Here is a 16746-nt window from a genome sequence, read left to right on the forward strand (position 1 = left end):
TTCTGTTTTTTGCATGTGAAACTGACTGAGCAGGAGGCTGGTGACGAGGACGTGGTGGGGAGTCCTGGGCTAGGACATGTCAAAGGAAGCAGGAGGGGCATGAGGCCTGAGATCCCTCTACCTACCCTTCCCAGGCATCCTTCAGCCCTGCTGTGGTCTCCTCCCTAGAGGAATCCCAGGGACTCCCTAGAATCCCAGGGACTCTGCCTGGGCCTTGTTCCAAGTGGGGGCTATGGAGAAACTGCCAGGGCCAGGGGTCCATGGGCATAGTAGGTGCAGAGTTCCCCAGGCAGGTGTCTGTGAAATGTTTGGGGTTTTATTCCTACTCCAAAGTACCAGGATTCACTGCTGATCCACTCAAACTGTTCTCCTTCTCAGAATAACTGATTGCCCAACTCAGAACTCAGAGGCCCAGCTGGGGACCACCTCTCTACTTCCTGGACTGGACCAAGTAGAGTTGGCTTGTTTCTGTCACCTTCCCGCAGAAGATGGGGGTGGGAGGCTTTGTAGGAGATGGAAAAGGCTTCTTAGAGCCGAGGAGGGTTTCAGGGTCTCACCTCAGCAAGGAGTGGAGATGTTCCAGGAGGCCCTGGCAATGGTGCTCACCCCCACACAGGGGACTTCTGTGCTCAGAGCTCTGGGAAACAAAGGTGCCAGGGGGACTGGCCCTGGAGTGTCCTTGGAGGAGCCCTGCCCTGGGAGTCTGGGGTTAGACGCTGCTTCCCTGCTTCCGGAACTCTATTTGGGATTCCTCTGAGAGGCCTGAGGCTTGGGAGAGAAGGCAAAGGAATTCCTAGGCTGGCCCTATTTGGAGGCAGCAAGTAAGGGAGGGGTGCTCAGAATAGAGGTGGAGCAGGGATGGGGAAGAAGTTCAGAATGCTGGGGTAGTGAGCTGGGTTGGGGCTGGGCATGGTCAAGGAAGCAGGGATGGAGGGGTGTGGTTAGGAACTGAGATCCCAACGGGAATAGGGTAGGCTGGACTGAGTAAGGTGCTGCTAGCGATGGCTGACTGTGAATGTTTGGAGGTGTGGGCTGAGTATGGGGTGGGAGTAGGCAGGGAAAGAAATTGGATTTGGGGTGGAGACACAAGTGACAGTGGATAGTGATGGGGATGGACTAGGAATGGGCCCTTCGGAGGTGGGGATGAGCTGCAGATGGACCAGGGTGGCTGGTCCAATTGGGTTGGGTTAGGGGGTTGGGACAGAAATGGGTTTAAACTGGTTTGGGATGACGGTGAGGCCCGGACGAAGAGAAATGAAGCACGGAGTGGGGCTGAGTGGGGCTGGGCCCGAATGGAATGAAGTGGGTTTGGAACTGGGACAAGGAGCTGGAAAGAAGAGGGGTGAAGCTGGGCCTGGGTAGTGGTTGCATACGGTAAGTGTGGTGAGGTAGGGTCTCGGCTGGGTAAAGGGCTGGAGAAGTGGGTGAGCGCCTACGTTGGGAACACTGTAGGCGAGGTTTTAGGACGTGGGTGGGACGCGCCTTGAGAGCTGAAGGGCAGACCCGCTCCCGGGCGAAGAGTGCAGGGGCTGTGGGTGAGGGGCGTGGGGGCGCCCCGGGGCAGGCCGGGAAGGGGGGGGCGGGCCTCCCCCTGCGCCGGGCCAGGGCGGCGCTAGGACCGAGCGCGCGGAGGGAGCGAGCCGGGCGGAGCCTGCGCCCCCCGCCCCCCGCCGACCGGCTCCCCTCCCCCCGGCCGCTGGCTCGCTCGGCTCGCAACGCTGCAGAGGCTCCGAGGCGGCAGCGGCGGCGACTCCTTCTTTCCTTCCCTGCTCCTCTGGCCGTCCGTCCGTCTGTGCGTCTGTCCGTTCGGTCTCGGTCCGGCCAGCAGCATGGCTGGCGTCAGCTTCAGCGGCCACCGCCTGGAGCTGCTGGCGGCGTACGAGGAGGTGATTCGGGAGGAGAGCGCGGCCGACTGGTGAGCCCCCCGCCCCCGCCCCCCCGGCCCCTTTGTCCCCGCGCCGCCGCCGCCGCGCCTTTGTTTCCACCCGGCTCCGCCGCCCTGCAGCCGGGAAGGGAGGGGGAGACCCCGAAATGGTGCAGCGGCCCGGGAGGGCCAGGGAGGGGCTGCCTTTGTGCGTGCCGGAGGAGGGGCCGGGCCGGGCCAGGCGGGGCACTGCCGGGCCCGAGCTTCCACAGGCGGCCCCAGTCTCGCGGTGGGAGCGGTGGCCCGACGCAGGTCAGGGAGAGGCAGGGTCCCAGATGTGTGGTCCGGGGCCGCATGGCCCTGCGGTAGCCCATCCCCCGCCCTCTGCCCTTCCGCCCCGGGCCCGGGGGACAGGTGTGCACGGGCGGCCAAGGGCACCTTCGCCACCTTCGAGCGGGCGAAGACCGGGCGGGGACGAGGCGGGGACCGAGCTAGCGGAGCCAGCGCAGCCTGCCTTGCCCAGCCCGGCCCGGCCACAGCACAAAGGAAAGCTAGGGCGGGGGAGGAGCAGGGCGGGCTGGGGGCCGGGGCGCCCCGCCCACCGGGGGGCCTCTCGGAGTTGGGGTGTGATGGAAAGACGTACTTTGCCACATAGCAATCACCCAGTGACGCCTGTTCCCCTCAGGGGTCGTGGAGGAGGCAGAGATGAGTCCTCTTCTCTCCGACCCGACCCAGAGGGGATTGTGGGGACTAGGCATCAGGGCTGGGAGATGCAACGGAGACTGAACTGCCTGGCTAGGTGGCCATCTGGGGTTCCTGGGAGGAAGCCCTCAGGCGCACAAGTGTGGAGGGAACCCCCAAAGAGGGATAAGAGGGTGAGTAGATCCACTGAGCCCCTAAGCCTCATGGCCCAGTGGCCAGGGACTCTCAGCTCCCTGGTGGGGGAAAGCTGAACTACCCTCTCCCGCTTCCCCAGCTGTTGTCTTCCCCTGAGCTGTATGAGGGGATGGGCCACCTGCTCTCCCTTTGGAGTCCCCTGGGTGGCAGGAAAGCAAACTGCCCCATTCAGGAATCATCTTGCCCCAAAATACTCTCTCCTGGGACAGGTACCCATTCTGTTCTCTAGGCCTGTTCTTCTCCTGACAGGCAGGAAACTGAGGCACAGAGAGAGGATAGGCGTGAGGGACCTCACCTGGGCTGGCTTCACCCTCACCTTAGGAGGGCAGTTGGGTAGGGACACTGACCTGGGGGCTGGAGGAGGGGCAAGATGGCCAGGCGCCCATGCCATGGTACTGCAGCACTGGCTGGCGGCCAGGCCTGGAGGGATGGACGCGGGAGACAAGCTCTCATGTCCTGCAGGTCAGTCACAGGAGAGGCCAGCACAGGCTAAGTGGGCAGGCGGCCCACCTATTGTCCCAGCCCTGCCCCAAGGGGGCTGAGATCATGGGAGGAGTTCAGGGCAAGTGGCCGGCTTGGCCTGGTGGAGGAGTTAGCCTTGGGATATGGGCCCTGTCTGCAGAGAGGCACAGCCCACCCTAAGATGTCCCCCTCACCCTCCGGTCTGGTGGTTAGTGTCTGCCATCACCCCATTTCCCCCCTAACCTCCCAGAAATTGGACTCTGGCGGCCTAGTACAGGGCCACACAACCACTGCTGGCCCACATCCTGCTTAGCAGAGGCCTGGGCTCCCAACGCCCAGCAGCATCCGTGTGGCCAAAGCAAGTTATTCATCACTGGCATGCGTCACCCCCCCATCTGGGTTGTGTGTGGGACACACACACACACACACACACACACACACAGACACGCACCCTCGCACATGCACACATTTGCTCACTCCCAAGGGCCCAGATAGCATTTTGTAAAAAGAGTGTGAGAATCATATCCTGTGGAGTGGGCCATGAATTCCCCCCAGGCCCAATACAGAGCCAGGGGTACAGTGGGGTCTCAAGACTCATGGGCAGACCCTGCACTAGGAGGCCAGAGGAGGGCATCTTAGGTACAGTTGCTGTCTTGGTCAAGGGGCTTGGCACTGCCTTCACTTCCCTTGCCTCTGAGTGGGAGGGAAGGGGATGGGGGAGCTCACTCCTAGGTGGCAGAGCCTCTGAAATGGACCACTGCCCTGGCACTGGGCCCAGGAAGTCAGGTTATGTAGTGGGAAGAGCAAGTGTTGTCCTGGGTGTGACACTACTCACTGTGTGACCACACACAAAGTGTCTGCTCCCCTCTGGTCTTTTTGAAAAGATGAAGAGGCGACAGGACTCCACCATATCTGGGACCCCCAAGGCCCTTCCAGCTGCAACATCCTGAGAGTGGGATTGTCCTGAAGAGTCCACCTGCCTTTGGTCCCCCACCTCAGCTGAACTCAGGATCTCCCTGGAGTGGCTACACTCCAGTCCCCACCCCACCCTAGTCCAGTGTCTCTGGCCTAGGTGGTTTCTCAGAGTTTGTGTCAGTATCACAGGTACCTACTGTTGCTGCCCTATGCTGGTCTTGGAACCCAGGGAGTGATAAGTGTGGACTGACCAAATCAATGCTCAGCTTCACAAAGCTTACAGCTAGGGCATTGTCTGTCTTCAGGGGTTGGAGCTGGTAAGACAGGTAGATTCCTGGGCCTCCCTTCCTGATACCTTGTGGTGTCACCAGCTCCCACCCATGCAGGCCCAGGCTGCCTCTGATGTGTTGGAGCTCAGGTCTAGTGAAAGCTAGGATGGGTTCAGATGCCTCTTGCTGTCCCTGCTGGGGTGTGGTAAGTGCTCTGGGAAGGTGCAGCTTCGGGCAGGGCTTTCTTGGGAGCTGGCACTGGGGGCCCTGAAGGATTTCAGCCAAGGGTGGGCAGTGGGGGTAGAGAACTAAGTCTGGCCTTCCTGTGGAGGGAACCACATATGCAGAGGCTCCAGGGTGGGAAATATCCAGAATTGTGTTTGGGATAAGGGAGCCATCCAGCACACCCCAAGTGTTTGGTGTGGATATGGATGTCTGGCTGGAAAGACAGGTGGGGCGGAGCTCAGGGTTGAAGGCCTGCAACTTAGGCATGGTTTCTGCCAGGCAAGGGCTGTGGCCATAGCAGGAAAAGATGGCCAGAGGTGGGTAGGCAAGGGTTGGGGCGGAAGGGGTCCTTGGCAGGCAGGTGTTCTTGCGGGGAGCAAGGGCCCCCAGAGAGGCTGACAAGTTGTTCCAGCGAGATGTGATATCTAGAGCAGTGTCTGGCAGCTAGGGTCTTTGAGTTCTGCCTCCATTTCTGGTCTGCAGAATGGAGACAGACAGACTCTCCCTGCTTCTCTGAGGGCCCTTTGTTCCCAGTGGTGGGTTAGGGTAGCCAGACAGGTGGTGGGACAGCTGTGCTGGGAAGCAGCTGCCAGGGTTGGGGCCCAGGCAACAGTTGGACCAGGAGCTCCCAGCCCCACAGCCCACCTGTGTCCCTTTCTGGAGGGGGGGATCCCAAGAAGCAGGGGGCTAGGGATCTTGACTTGTGCTGACCCCTTGAGACTGGGCCAGGCCCTCCTTCCTTCCCTGGGCCCTCCTCCTTCCTTCCTCCCTCCCTCCCCCTTCTTCTCTCCCCCTCCTTCTCTCCCCCTCCTTCCTCTTCCCGCTCTCCCTCCCCCTTTCTTCCCTCGCTCCCTCTGTCTTTCGTTTTCTCTTCATCCCTTCACTTCCTTTCTTTTCTCTTTCTTCCTCCTTTCTTTCTGTTTCCCCCTCCCTTTCTCTTCTCCAGCACCTTGCCTCCCCTTCTAGCTCCTAGCCTCCTCCACTTGTTCTGGGAGTAGAGAAAGGAAAGCGTGGAGAAGGAGCTTGAGACCTGCTGAGCCTCCGGGACAAGGCTCTTCTTCCTCGCTCCAGTGGGTTCTCAGGAAACGTCTCTGCCTTCCCTTGCGCGAAATGGATGCTGTGCCACTGCTGCTTGGGGAGAAAAAGCCAGGGCAGAAAAAGCTAAGGAGGGGGAAGGAAGAAGGCTGCTACAGTCAGCTTTCTGGTGAAGCTAAGGCAGAAGGAAAGGCCAGCATTCCCGGGAGGCCAGGGCCTCAGCTCTGGCAGAGGCCTAGGGCCTGGAAGGCCAGGAGAACATGCCAGGGGTCTGAGTCTGGGCAAGAGTGACAAGAGTGGCCACGTTGACCTCATCCCCATTTCTGAGAGGCCAAGATTGAGGCCAAAGCCATGTCCCCAGGGTCCTTTGTGTTCAGGAGAATGTGGGTAGGGTGGGCCAGTCATGTGCCAATTGCCAGGTTGCCATGGTTACCCAGGGATGCCCATCGAAGAGAGCACCAGGTTCTCTCTCCTCCCCCTCCCTTGCCATGGGAGGAGGGGCTGTGGGTACTGAAGAACACGCCAGGTAGGTTCCTGGCGACAGCCAATGGAGGATGAGGATCATGGTAGCCAGGGAACGGTAACCAAGGAACCGTCGCCTTGGAATCTCCCATCTCACACCCGCTCACTGGGTTGTAGGCTGCCAGGGCCCAGGCTCTGAGCATGGGACACATAGGCTCCCTCAAAGCCAGCGACCAGGCAGCGAATACTGCCCCATTGCCTACTCCCCGGCTGACCCAGGCCTCCCTGTCCCAGGTCCCAGGCTGCCTCCCACTGGGCTTCAGCCAGAATTGGTGCCTAGCCCTGCTGTCGTGATGACATGGCAGTGCTGGGCCAGAATCCCTACTCTTGGCCTGCCCCCTCTGTGTTCCTCCTCCTCCCCAGAGCCATCCCCACCCAAAATTGGCAGCCTGGGCCCTGACAGTACTCTGAGCCACCCCTCCCTTTCCCCAGGGCTCTGTACACATATGAGGATGGCTCAGATGACCTCAAGCTTGCAGCATCAGGAGGTAAGAATTCCAGCCATTCCTTTGCCTTCCTCTCCGCCCCCTCCTCTGGTTGTTTTCTTCCCCACCCGTCTGGCTGCAAGCCATCTCCTTGCTTGCAGCCAGTCGACCCACACTTGTCTGCCTGTGTCCTTCCTCCAGCCATCCCTAAGATCCCCAGGGTGGGGAGGGAGGGAGCCTTGCTTGCTATTTGATTATAAGAAGAGTGAGCCTCAGAAAGGGAGAGTGACTGCCCAAAGTCACTCAGCTAGGAGAGAAGGGGCCTGGCAGGTATGGCCCAGATCACTTCCACTTTCTCGGGAACCCAGGGGTTTTAAATCTTACCTCAGCGGGCACTAGCACAGTGTAAGAGAGGGTGTGAGAACAGTGAGACAAGGGATGTGTGAAGAACAAACACTTCCTCAGTCCTACCCTAAGTCAGGCCCCAGGGGTTTCAGAGACAAAGCTCGCTCCTGCCTGCTGGCCCTGTCTCACACCAGCATGGAACTGCGGGGCCTCCAGATCTCTGGGTGTGCCTGCAGAGCCCACGAGAGGAGTCTTTCCTTCGGGCTCCAGGCCCTTTGCAGGGTAAGGGTTCAGGAGATGGAGAGTCCTGATACCCTCCTGATTCCCCCAGATGGGGGTTTGCAGGAGCTCTCCGGCCACTTTGAGAACCAGAAGGTGATGTACGGCTTCTGCAGCGTCAAGGACTCCCAGGCTGCTCTGCCAAAATATGTGCTCATCAACTGGGTATGCAGCTATGGGCTGGGAAGGGAGTAAAGGCCCCACTTCACCCACTGACACCACCAGAGAGCGCCCCACTAGCCCCCTGGAAAGAGAGCCCGGGGCCTCAGGCTGCTGACCCCTCTTGTCCTTTCCCGACCTCCTCTTCCCTGGGTACTTTGCAGGTTGGTGAAGATGTGCCTGATGCCCGCAAATGCGCTTGTGCCAGCCACGTGGCTAAGGTGGCTGAATTCTTCCAGGTGCGAGTGGGGTTGGGGCTTGTGGGAGCAGGGTCTCTGCACTGGCTGGTGGTAGTGATGGGACAGAGCCATGCTGCCTGAACACGACTTCTTGCTGCAGGGTGTCGATGTGATTGTGAACGCCAGCAGCGTGGAAGACATAGATGCGGGTGCCATCGGGCAGCGACTCTCCAATGGGCTAGCGCGGCTCTCCAGCCCCGTGCTGCACCGACTGCGGCTACGTGAGGATGAGAACGCCGAGCCGGTGGTCAGTGTGCCTGGGGCAGACTGGCCCTGCCAGGGCTGCACCTGCCCCACATCTCTCGGTCCTCACCCTTTGTGTATGGCAGCTCCCGGAGCACTCAGCCCATTCTCCCCACTCATGCCAAGCCATTTGACTTTGCAGGGCACCACCTATCAGAAAACTGATGCAGCTGTGGAAATGAAGCGGATTAACCGCGAGCAGTTCTGGGAGCAAGCCAAGGTGTGGACCTTGGCCCCAGCTTTCAGGCTGAGCTGCCCCTCCCTGACCCTACCCCAAGGCATAGCTCTGGCTTCTATTCCCCAGGTCCCTCCCTTAAACAATGTGTTCCATCTTGTTTGCTACCCCAGCTGAAAGAGGGAGCCCTTTTGGCTTTATGCCTATAGGGCATAAATCCCAGAACTGGTACCTCCCCAATCCTGGGTTGGGGATGGGCTGGAGGGGCAGAGGCGGGCCCCAGCTCAGGGCCTGCACTGCCTTGGCGTGGGGGGTTGCAGAAGGAGGAAGAGCTGAGGAAGGAGGAAGAGCGGAAGAAGGCTCTGGATGAGAGACTCCGGTTTGAGCAAGAGCGGATGGAGCAGGAGCGGCAGGAGCAGGAGGAACGGGAACGGCGCTACCGAGAGCGGGAACAGCAGATAGAGGAGCACAGGTCGGCCCTGCCCCACCCCAGGCCACATGCTCCAGGCCTTCGGTGGACCCACCCTCAGGTGTGCATGCTGGCTTATCGTTCCAGGAGGAAACAGCAGACGTTAGAAGCTGAGGAGGCCAAGCGGCGGTTGAAAGAGCAGTCTATCTTTGTAAGTTTTTAGCCAGGGCTCCCAGTCTCCTAGCGAAGGGAAGTGAGAATGGTCCTTGTGTTCCTGGGCTTCGCGGGAGGGGCGGGGGGATATCCGTGGCTTGGGGACAGTTCCAGGTGTTCAGGGTACCTTTGCATGGACATGGAGTATCACAGTGATACACAGAGTATCAGGCCTGCCATCTGATCATGTGGGCCTCTGTTCCTTGGCTGTGGAAAGAAACCTCCTTGGAAGAAGCTTCTTTTATAGAATAGAAGAGAAAATCTACCATGACCTTCACTGACCAGCCTCCCTCTACCCCTCCCAGTGGAGCCTAAAAGGCTTGGGGTGGATTGGGCACACTTCCTGCACTTTGGGGTCTGGCGGCGTGGTCCCCACCACAGTTGTGCTGCAGAGCCACATGAATGAGCCCAGGCCAGTGCTCTGAGCATCTGTAGTATCTCCTTTAGAGTAGCCCCTGTTCCGAGGGTGCCGTCTGACATCCAAACATTGGGATGGGCCGTGGGACCTGACCCTTTGAAAATCATAGTGGAGTTGAGTCTTCATGCTTTGAATTGAATTTTGTATTTCAGCAATAGCTAAAGTCGTTCAGGGCTGAACATGGTATAGTTCAGGATGGGAGGTGGGTACTACTCATCTGGATTGGGACTATGATGGCCATTTGTGCTGCGGGGACACAGGGTCATACTCACAGGAGGCTGGGAGGGAGGAGACCGGTCAGCCCTGCAGAGGCCCTGGCATGAAGTGGCTGTCATAGTTCACTCTAATCACAGTAGCCCCTCGGGGCGGAGATGATGTGTGGTTAGTAAGCTCCACCTGCAATCGTTCATTCAGCAAACGTTTGTCACCTGCCATGTGCCAGGTGTTCGAAACAGTGGAGAACAAGGTGGGCAAGATTTTTTTCAAAATTAATCGGTGAATCCGCTTATTTTGAATTGTGCCGAAACGTATGTAACATAAAATGTGCCACCTTAACCATTTTTTAAGCGTACAGCTTAGTGGCATTAAGATTGCCAATATGTTCGTATTGTACAACTGTCATCACTATTTATCCTCAAAAATTTCATCTTCCCATACTGAAACTCTGTCTGCATTAAACATTAAACTCCCCATTCTCTGTTTCCCCAGACCTCAGGCAACTGCCTTTCTACTTTGTATGAATCTGACGCCTCTGAAGTACCTCATTTGAATGGAATCATGTAATATTTTTTCCTTTTGTGACTAGGTTATTTCACTTCGCAGTGTTTTCAAGGTTCATCCATGTGTCAGAATGTCTTCCTTTTTAAGGCTGATAATACTCCATTGTATGTATACACCACATTTTGTTTACCCATTCAGAGCAAGGTCATTTTGAAAAAGTTGATTTTGACAGAAAATTTCACACACACGCACTCAGAAGTAGAAACAGTAGTAGAGTGAATCCCCTGATCACTCATCTTCACCAGTTGTCAGCATTTTAGTCAAAGTCTTAGAAGTCTTAACACCATTACCATTACATTAGAGTCTCGTCTGGCCCTTCAAGTGTGGCTCATGTGACAGTGACAGTGGATGCTCTAGCAGGTCAGTGTGGTGACCCTACAACTGCAGGACTTTAAAGACAGTCCCGTGTGTGAATTTTGGAATTTAGGACCATAAAATGCTTTCTCCTTGCTTAAGCTGTTCTGCTTTCTGTCCTCTGTTAAGAATTGCATTCCTTATACTGAGTTCCATTTTTGCCTGGGCTGCCAGGGAGCTCCCCATGTATCTGAAGCTGCTCAGGCACAGCAGTGCTTTTGACCCTATGATTAGTGTATTGATCTCACTTTCCTACCCAGAGCCCTAATTTGTTTCAGTGTTTTGCACGTTGTTGGTAGTTAAGGCTTTTGTGATGAGCTTGCCTCTAGTCCTTTTTTTGAATCTGGCAAAGGACTCTAGTGAGGTTACACTAGCCAGTGCTGGAACATCATCAAAGGCCGGTGGCATGTAATTTATAGGAAGGCAAGGACCCTGCCTGGAGCCGAGTGAGCTGAGGAGCAAGGGAAATATGAATGGAAATAGAGAGAGGTAGGTCAGGGGAGGACTTTAGATTTCATTCTGGAAGACACAAAGCTGTGGTTGGAGTGACATCCATCTTGAGGGGTACTTTGGAGGGCCATTTTCTTAATGTATCCTGAGGGGAAAATTTAAGTTTTAGATTATATGCTCAAAGCAGCTCTGTAACTTCACCACCTTACCTGCAGCTTATTCTCTCTGCACCAGTCCCCTCCCCCAACCTACCCCATTTGCCACAATAGTAGCAGGAGCAGCATTGATTAAAAATCTTTGATGTAGTGAGTTCAGTTGTGCAAATATGTGCCAACTGAACCATGTGCTGGCCGCTCACACACAGATCTGACTTCTCAGCCTGTGTCACCCACAGGGGGCAGGGGTGATGATCCCAGAAAAAGGAAATTATGATATAGTGTCATCTGTGGTGTATGCCTGGAACACCTCATGGAGACCCAAAAATGACCTGAATGGGCGAGGGTCCTTTTGTTCAGGAGGCAGTGCCAAGCTGAGGCTGAAAGCAGGAAGAGTTGAACCTGGGGTGGGAGTTGGGCATTTGGGGCAAGAGGGATTGACCTCCCGTGTGAAGGCATGGAGGTGGGAAATGGTGTGCGTGTTCCAGGAACTGTGACTACATTGTGCTGAGGACTTTGTGTTTCATCTTACAGGTAGTGTGGGTGAGTCACGGCGGGAAGAGGGTGTGAGAGAGGTGACGGGCTAGATCAGGCAAGCGAAAGGGAATGTAGGATAAACAAGGAGCCCCATCTGCCTTTACTCCTGGGGTTGCGGCCTCAAAACTGTCCAGTGCCGGTAGCTAGTGAAGTGCAGTAGGGGATGGTCTGCAGCAAGCTGGGGTGAGGGTTCCAGCAGTACAGCTCTGGCCAAGAGCACACGGGCCATTGTTGCCAGGGCTTCTGGCATTTCAGGAGAAACTAGAGATCCTGATTTCGGTCTGATACTCCTGATTTTTAAGTGGTAGCAACTAATGTTTTAAAAACATCATACTGGGGGTGCCTGGGTGACTCGGTTAAGTGTCCGACTCCTCTAACTTTAGCTCAGGTCGTGGATGGAGCCCCATATCGGGCTCTACACCGAGAGTGGAGCCTCCTTGGGATTCTCTCTCTCCCTCCCTCTCTGCCTCTACCCCATGTGTATACATGCACTTTCTCTCTCTCAAAATAAATGAATAAACATTAAAAAAAATAATAAAAACATCATACTGGCAAAACAAAAGCCGTCTGTGGGCCATACTCAGCTAGTACTCACTCCGGCTCATGAGAAGCTCCCCAAGGGATGTTAAGCTAGGAGAAATCATGGTCTGATTTTGGATTTTGGAAAAACTCTTTTTATGGGAAGAGAGCAAGGATATGGGACTAATGAGAAGCCTCCTGTCATAATGCCAAGATCCGGGCATCAGTGATGGGGGTGTGGTTGGCTAGGTACTGAGGTAGGAGGTCCAGGAAAAGTTAGCTACAAAGCAGGGAGCACTCCTGAATGACCCTGGATGCCTGTTGGATCTCAGGGTGATGGTGCAGGAGTCCCTGAGCTGGGTACCCAGGGCCTGTCTGAGCTGGAGATGAGGTGGCTGAGGGCCTTGTAGATAAAGGGACTATGTGACTGGGTAGTGAAGGGAGCAGGGGTGCCGCCCCCAAGCTGCTTCCTGCCAGGTTGTGGAGAAAACATGAGGCCTGTAAGAAGGCCAAGAGCTCCTGGGAGAGTGGGATGACCAGGACACTGTCTTTTTGGTTTCAGGGTGACCAGCGGGATGAAGAAGAAGAGACCCAGATGAAGAAGTCAGAATCGGAGGTAGAGGTGAGAGTTGGGGGAGCAGGACAAAGTGAGGTGGGCAGGGCTTGCCTTAGCTGGGCCTGGCTCTCACCCTTTCTTTGTGCCCCTAGGAGGCAGCAGCCATTATTGCCCAGCGGCCTGACAACCCACGGGAGTTCTTCAAGCAGCAGGAACGAGTTGCGTCGGCCTCTGCGGGCAGCTGCGATGCACCCTCACCCTTCAACCACCGACCAGGTAGTCCCAGGTCTAACCCCGCCCCCCACCTGACCCCCTCTCCTCAGGTTTTGGGCCTGAGCCTCTCTGCGACTCTTTCTTGGAAGGGAAGCCTTCCTTGCCCAAGGACCCCTTTGGAGAAGGCAAGGCCATCCATTCATCAAGTGTGCTTTCACCCACTGGCTCCCAGGTGGCAGGACTGAGAGGGGCTCAGGTGGGGGGGGTTGGTGTTGGCCTTGGCTGAGCAACAGGTAGTGCTAGAGGTCATCTGGGCAGCTCTGGCATGGGCTGAAACCACCCCTCCTGCCCCCTCCCCCCGCCCTTGAGTGTGGGGAGTGGCCCTCCTGGGGTTGAACTAGGTCTTGCCTGAAGGGCTGTGGGTGCATGTGCGGTGGACTCTTACTCTGGCCCTGAGTTTGAGCAGCCTGGAGCCTGTACCCAGCGCTCACCGTTGGGATTCTCCCTGTGCAGCTTCCACCTCCCTCCACAAAGCACCCTCCTGCTCTGTCTGCTGATCTGAGTGTTTGCCCCTGCTGTGTGCTTGGCCTTGTGCTGGGGTTCCAGGGGTGGGGCAGGCTGTCCCTGTACTGCTTTGAGTCTGGCTTTGTGTGGCAAGCTCATTGCTCTGCTTGTCTGGTGCTGGTGGGAATCATCTGATGGTTTGAGGCTGTGGCCTAGTATGGCTGATTGTGTGCCCTAGCGGAAGGCAGTTTGGACTTCTAGGGCCAGCCCTGGGGGCGGGTGAGGCCTCATGGGGGTGGGGGGGAGACTGACCCTCTCTTGTCCTCTGTCTCTCTCTGTCTGTCTCTCTCGGCAGGTCGTCCGTACTGCCCTTTCATAAAGGCATCGGACAGTGGGCCTTCCTCCTCCTCCTCTTCCTCCTCCTCCCCTCCACGGACTCCCTTTCCCTATATCACCTGTCACCGCACCCCAAACCTCTCTTCCTCCCTCCCATGTAGGTAGCAGCCCCAGGCCTCAGTGGGGTGGGGTAAGGAGGGCCCCGCTTCCCAGCAGTGCCCCTGCCCTCCCCCATCCTGACCGCTGATCTCTGGTGTTTGTCCCCAGAGCAGGTATTACCTGCCTCTTTCCCCTGGCCCTGAAGGGGCTCTTGTCCCAAGGGACCTGGCTTCTAGGGTCTGGAGCTGTGGTCTGGCCCCTGAAGGGCTGGGGGGCTCCTAGCCCCTACCCAGACTCCAGACAGGAGGTGATGGCCAGGCCCCCAAGGTGGACAATCCTGGTCCCACCTGGCTCCCTTGGCCCTTACTGACCAGCCTGGGGGTTTGTTCCATAGGCAGCCACCTGGACAGCCACCGGAGGATGGCACCCACCCCCATCCCCACCCGGAGCCCATCTGACTCCAGCACGGCTTCTACCCCTGTCGCTGAACAGATTGAGCGGGCTCTGGATGAGGTCACGTCCTCGCAGCCTCCACCACTGCCTCCGCCACCCCCTCAAGGTGAATGAGGGGTTGCACCCTAGCTGCACCAGGCCTCTCCCCAGTCCCCAGGCTGGGAACCCCATGTGGCCATAGTAACAACTCCTTAGGGATCTGGGCCACCCATCACTGGGCCTCCCAGTAGCTATGGCAGGGAGGAAGCTTGGTGTTGCAGTCAGACCTGCTATCTCTGAATCTCAGTATCTCTCACTGGAATGCGGATGGGGCCTTCCTCCCAGGGCTGCCGAGCAGTTTAAAGACACTAGGAGATAAAGGGGCAACAGGGCCCAGTGGGTGTTCTGGAAGGTGCTCTGTATGGAGCTCTTAGTGGAAGCCTTCTGTCCTGGAAGTCAGGGGGCAGGCAGAGTACAGTAGGGTGGCTGTCCCAGGCCTGCTTCTTTCCCTGAGGGAGCTGACCACATCTCTCTCCTGCATTTGTGCTATTGCAGAGACCCAGGAGCCCGAGCCTGGCCTGGATAGTGAAGAGACCAGCAAAGAGGCCAGAGCAACAGCCCCTCAGGCCTGGGCAGGCCCCATGGAGGAGCCCCCACAGGCACCAGAGCCTCCCCAGGGGCAAGGCAGCCCCACGGAGGACTTGATGTTCATGGCATCTCCAGAGCAGGCTGTCCTGGCTGCCCCTCTGGAGCCTGCCATGGCCAACACCACCACAGCTGACATCCCGGTAGCTGATGCCATTGAAACCGACACTGCCACTGCCGATACCGCTGTTGCCAACACCATTTCCCCTGCCGCTGCCAGCCTCATTGACCTATGGCCTGGCAACGGGGAAGAGGCCTCCACATCCCAGGCTGAGCCTAGGGTCCCTACACCACCTTCAGGTGCCGAGGTCACTCTGGCAGAGGTACCCCTGCTAGATGAGGTGGTTGAGGAGCCACTGCCACTGGCAGGCAAAGGCTGTGCCAACCTTCTCAATTTTGATGAGCTGCCTGAGCCGCCAGCTACCTTCTGTGACCCAGAAGAGGAAATAGAAGGGGAGCCTCTGGCCACCTCCCAGGTCCCAACTCTGCCCTCTGCTCTAGAGGAGCTGGATCAGGAGCCAGAGCTGGAGCCAGAGCCAGAGCCCCACCTGCTGACCAATGGCGAGACCACCCAGAAGGAGGGGACCCAGGTGGGGCAGGGACAGCCTGGTGGTAGGGGTGGTGGTCAGGGTTCTAGCAGGCAGTACCTCCATTCTCTGAGACCCATATTATTGGAAGGAGGCTCCATTTCATTCTCCCTCCTTGGGCCATCTCTGCTTTTGTGCCCAAGGCAGGCATATGTTTCCCTGGAAACCACTGATAGAATCACTGGTTGCTGGGGAAACGCTCAGGCCTGGTAGGTCAGCCCTAGCCCTCCTGGGTGGGGCCCAGTGACCTGGAGCTTTCCTCCTGCAGGCCAGTGAGGGGTACTTCAGCCAATCACAGGAGGAGGAGTTCGCCCAATCCGAAGAGCTGTGCGCAAAGGCCCCGCCTCCTGTGTTCTACAACAAACCTCCAGGTAGTGCTGGGGTGGGTGATAGGGAGGAGTTCCGGTAGGGGTGCTGGGTTCAAGTGTGAAGATGCGCGCGCGCGCGCGCACACACACACACACACACACACGATCACTTGGGGGTGTTGCGTTCAAGTGTGGATACAGCCACAGCTCCCAGGGGTTTGGGGAAACAGCCATGGATGTGCTGAGCCATCTCCTTATCTTCCCTCCTTTCCCAACACCATAGAAATCGACATCACCTGCTGGGATGCAGACCCAGTACCAGAAGAGGAGGAGGGCTTCGAGGGCGGTGATTAGCGGTGGCGCCCGCCCTCAGGCTGCCCTCGCCAAGGCCGCCCACCTGTGCCGGCCTCTGGCCAGACGGCCCGCCGTGCCTGCACTCGCAGCAGCTCCGCCTGGCACCCACTCCGGATTCCGGCCCTGGCCCGGGACTTGGCCGCTTCCCCACCCACAGGGCCTGACTTTTACAGCTTTTCTCTTTTTTTTAAAGTTGATAGGAGACTTGTACAGTTGACTGGTTTTCCTCCCGTTGGTAGTTGAGACGCTGTTGCAAATTCTACCCCCTCCCCGCCCGGACCAGATTGTAGCTCTTAGTCCTCCCTGCTCACTCAGCTGGACGGGGTGGAGGCCTCGCCCTTCGTGGGAGCCTGGCGTCGGGGGAGCTCTGGTGGGAAAATGCCCCACCTCTTTTCCTAGTTTTATGTTTCTTGGAAAAATATCACTTTGTATTCTCTGTCCAGGGCTTCAGATATTTTGCACGAATTTTAAAACATGGCAATAAATGGCTCGTGGGCTCTGGCTCCCTGGGACCCCCTCCCCGCCCTTCTCTTGACCCCTCCCCGCCTGGCCCAAAGGAAGTAGGCCCAGCTGGGGCCCCTCGGCTTCCAGGCCCTTTCCTGCCCCCCTCCTGCTGGGCAGGTCCCAAGCTGGAGGCCCTAGGCGCGGATCAGGTTAGGGCTATCGGTGGGGCCCGGGGCTTAAATGGCCCCTCCCTAACTCCTCCCTCTTTGCTTGGGTTCCTTTTTCACGTTCAGTAACTGTTTTTGGAAAGCACAAACTTCTGTAACGGGTCGTGCTCATGTCTGTTAATAAAGAAATCCAGATCCCTTCAGGCCTGCTG

General features: G+C 57.5%; 1 protein-coding gene across 3 annotated transcripts; it reads left to right on the forward strand.

The window, feature by feature from the left end:
• Nucleotides 1-127: 127 nt before the first annotated feature.
• DBN1 (drebrin 1) lies at nt 128-16737 on the forward strand. 3 transcript variants are annotated; one of them, XM_030326570.1, is made up of 16 exons: nt 128-1374; nt 1829-1915; nt 6622-6677; nt 7291-7403; nt 7562-7636; nt 7737-7883; nt 8022-8099; nt 8375-8526; nt 8611-8674; nt 12452-12511; nt 12598-12721; nt 13518-13655; nt 13992-14156; nt 14585-15264; nt 15530-15632; nt 15853-16737. In XM_030326570.1, the coding sequence occupies exons 1-16, from the start codon at nt 1298-1300 to the stop codon at nt 15921-15923; spliced, it is 2190 nt and encodes a 729-aa protein (XP_030182430.1). In that variant the 5' UTR covers nt 128-1297; the 3' UTR covers nt 15924-16737. The 3 variants fall into 3 exon arrangements, with proteins under 3 accessions (XP_030182430.1, XP_030182435.1, XP_032449948.1); XM_030326575.1 differs by lacking the exon at nt 13518-13655 and having other exon boundaries at nt 147-1374; XM_032594057.1 differs by lacking the exons at nt 128-1374; nt 13518-13655 and having other exon boundaries at nt 1699-1915.
• The last annotated feature ends 9 nt before the right edge of the window (nt 16738-16746 follow it).

Source organism: Lynx canadensis, chromosome A1 (genome assembly GCF_007474595.2).
Source record: "Lynx canadensis isolate LIC74 chromosome A1, mLynCan4.pri.v2, whole genome shotgun sequence".
NCBI classification, from domain to species: Eukaryota; Metazoa; Chordata; class Mammalia; order Carnivora; family Felidae; genus Lynx; species Lynx canadensis.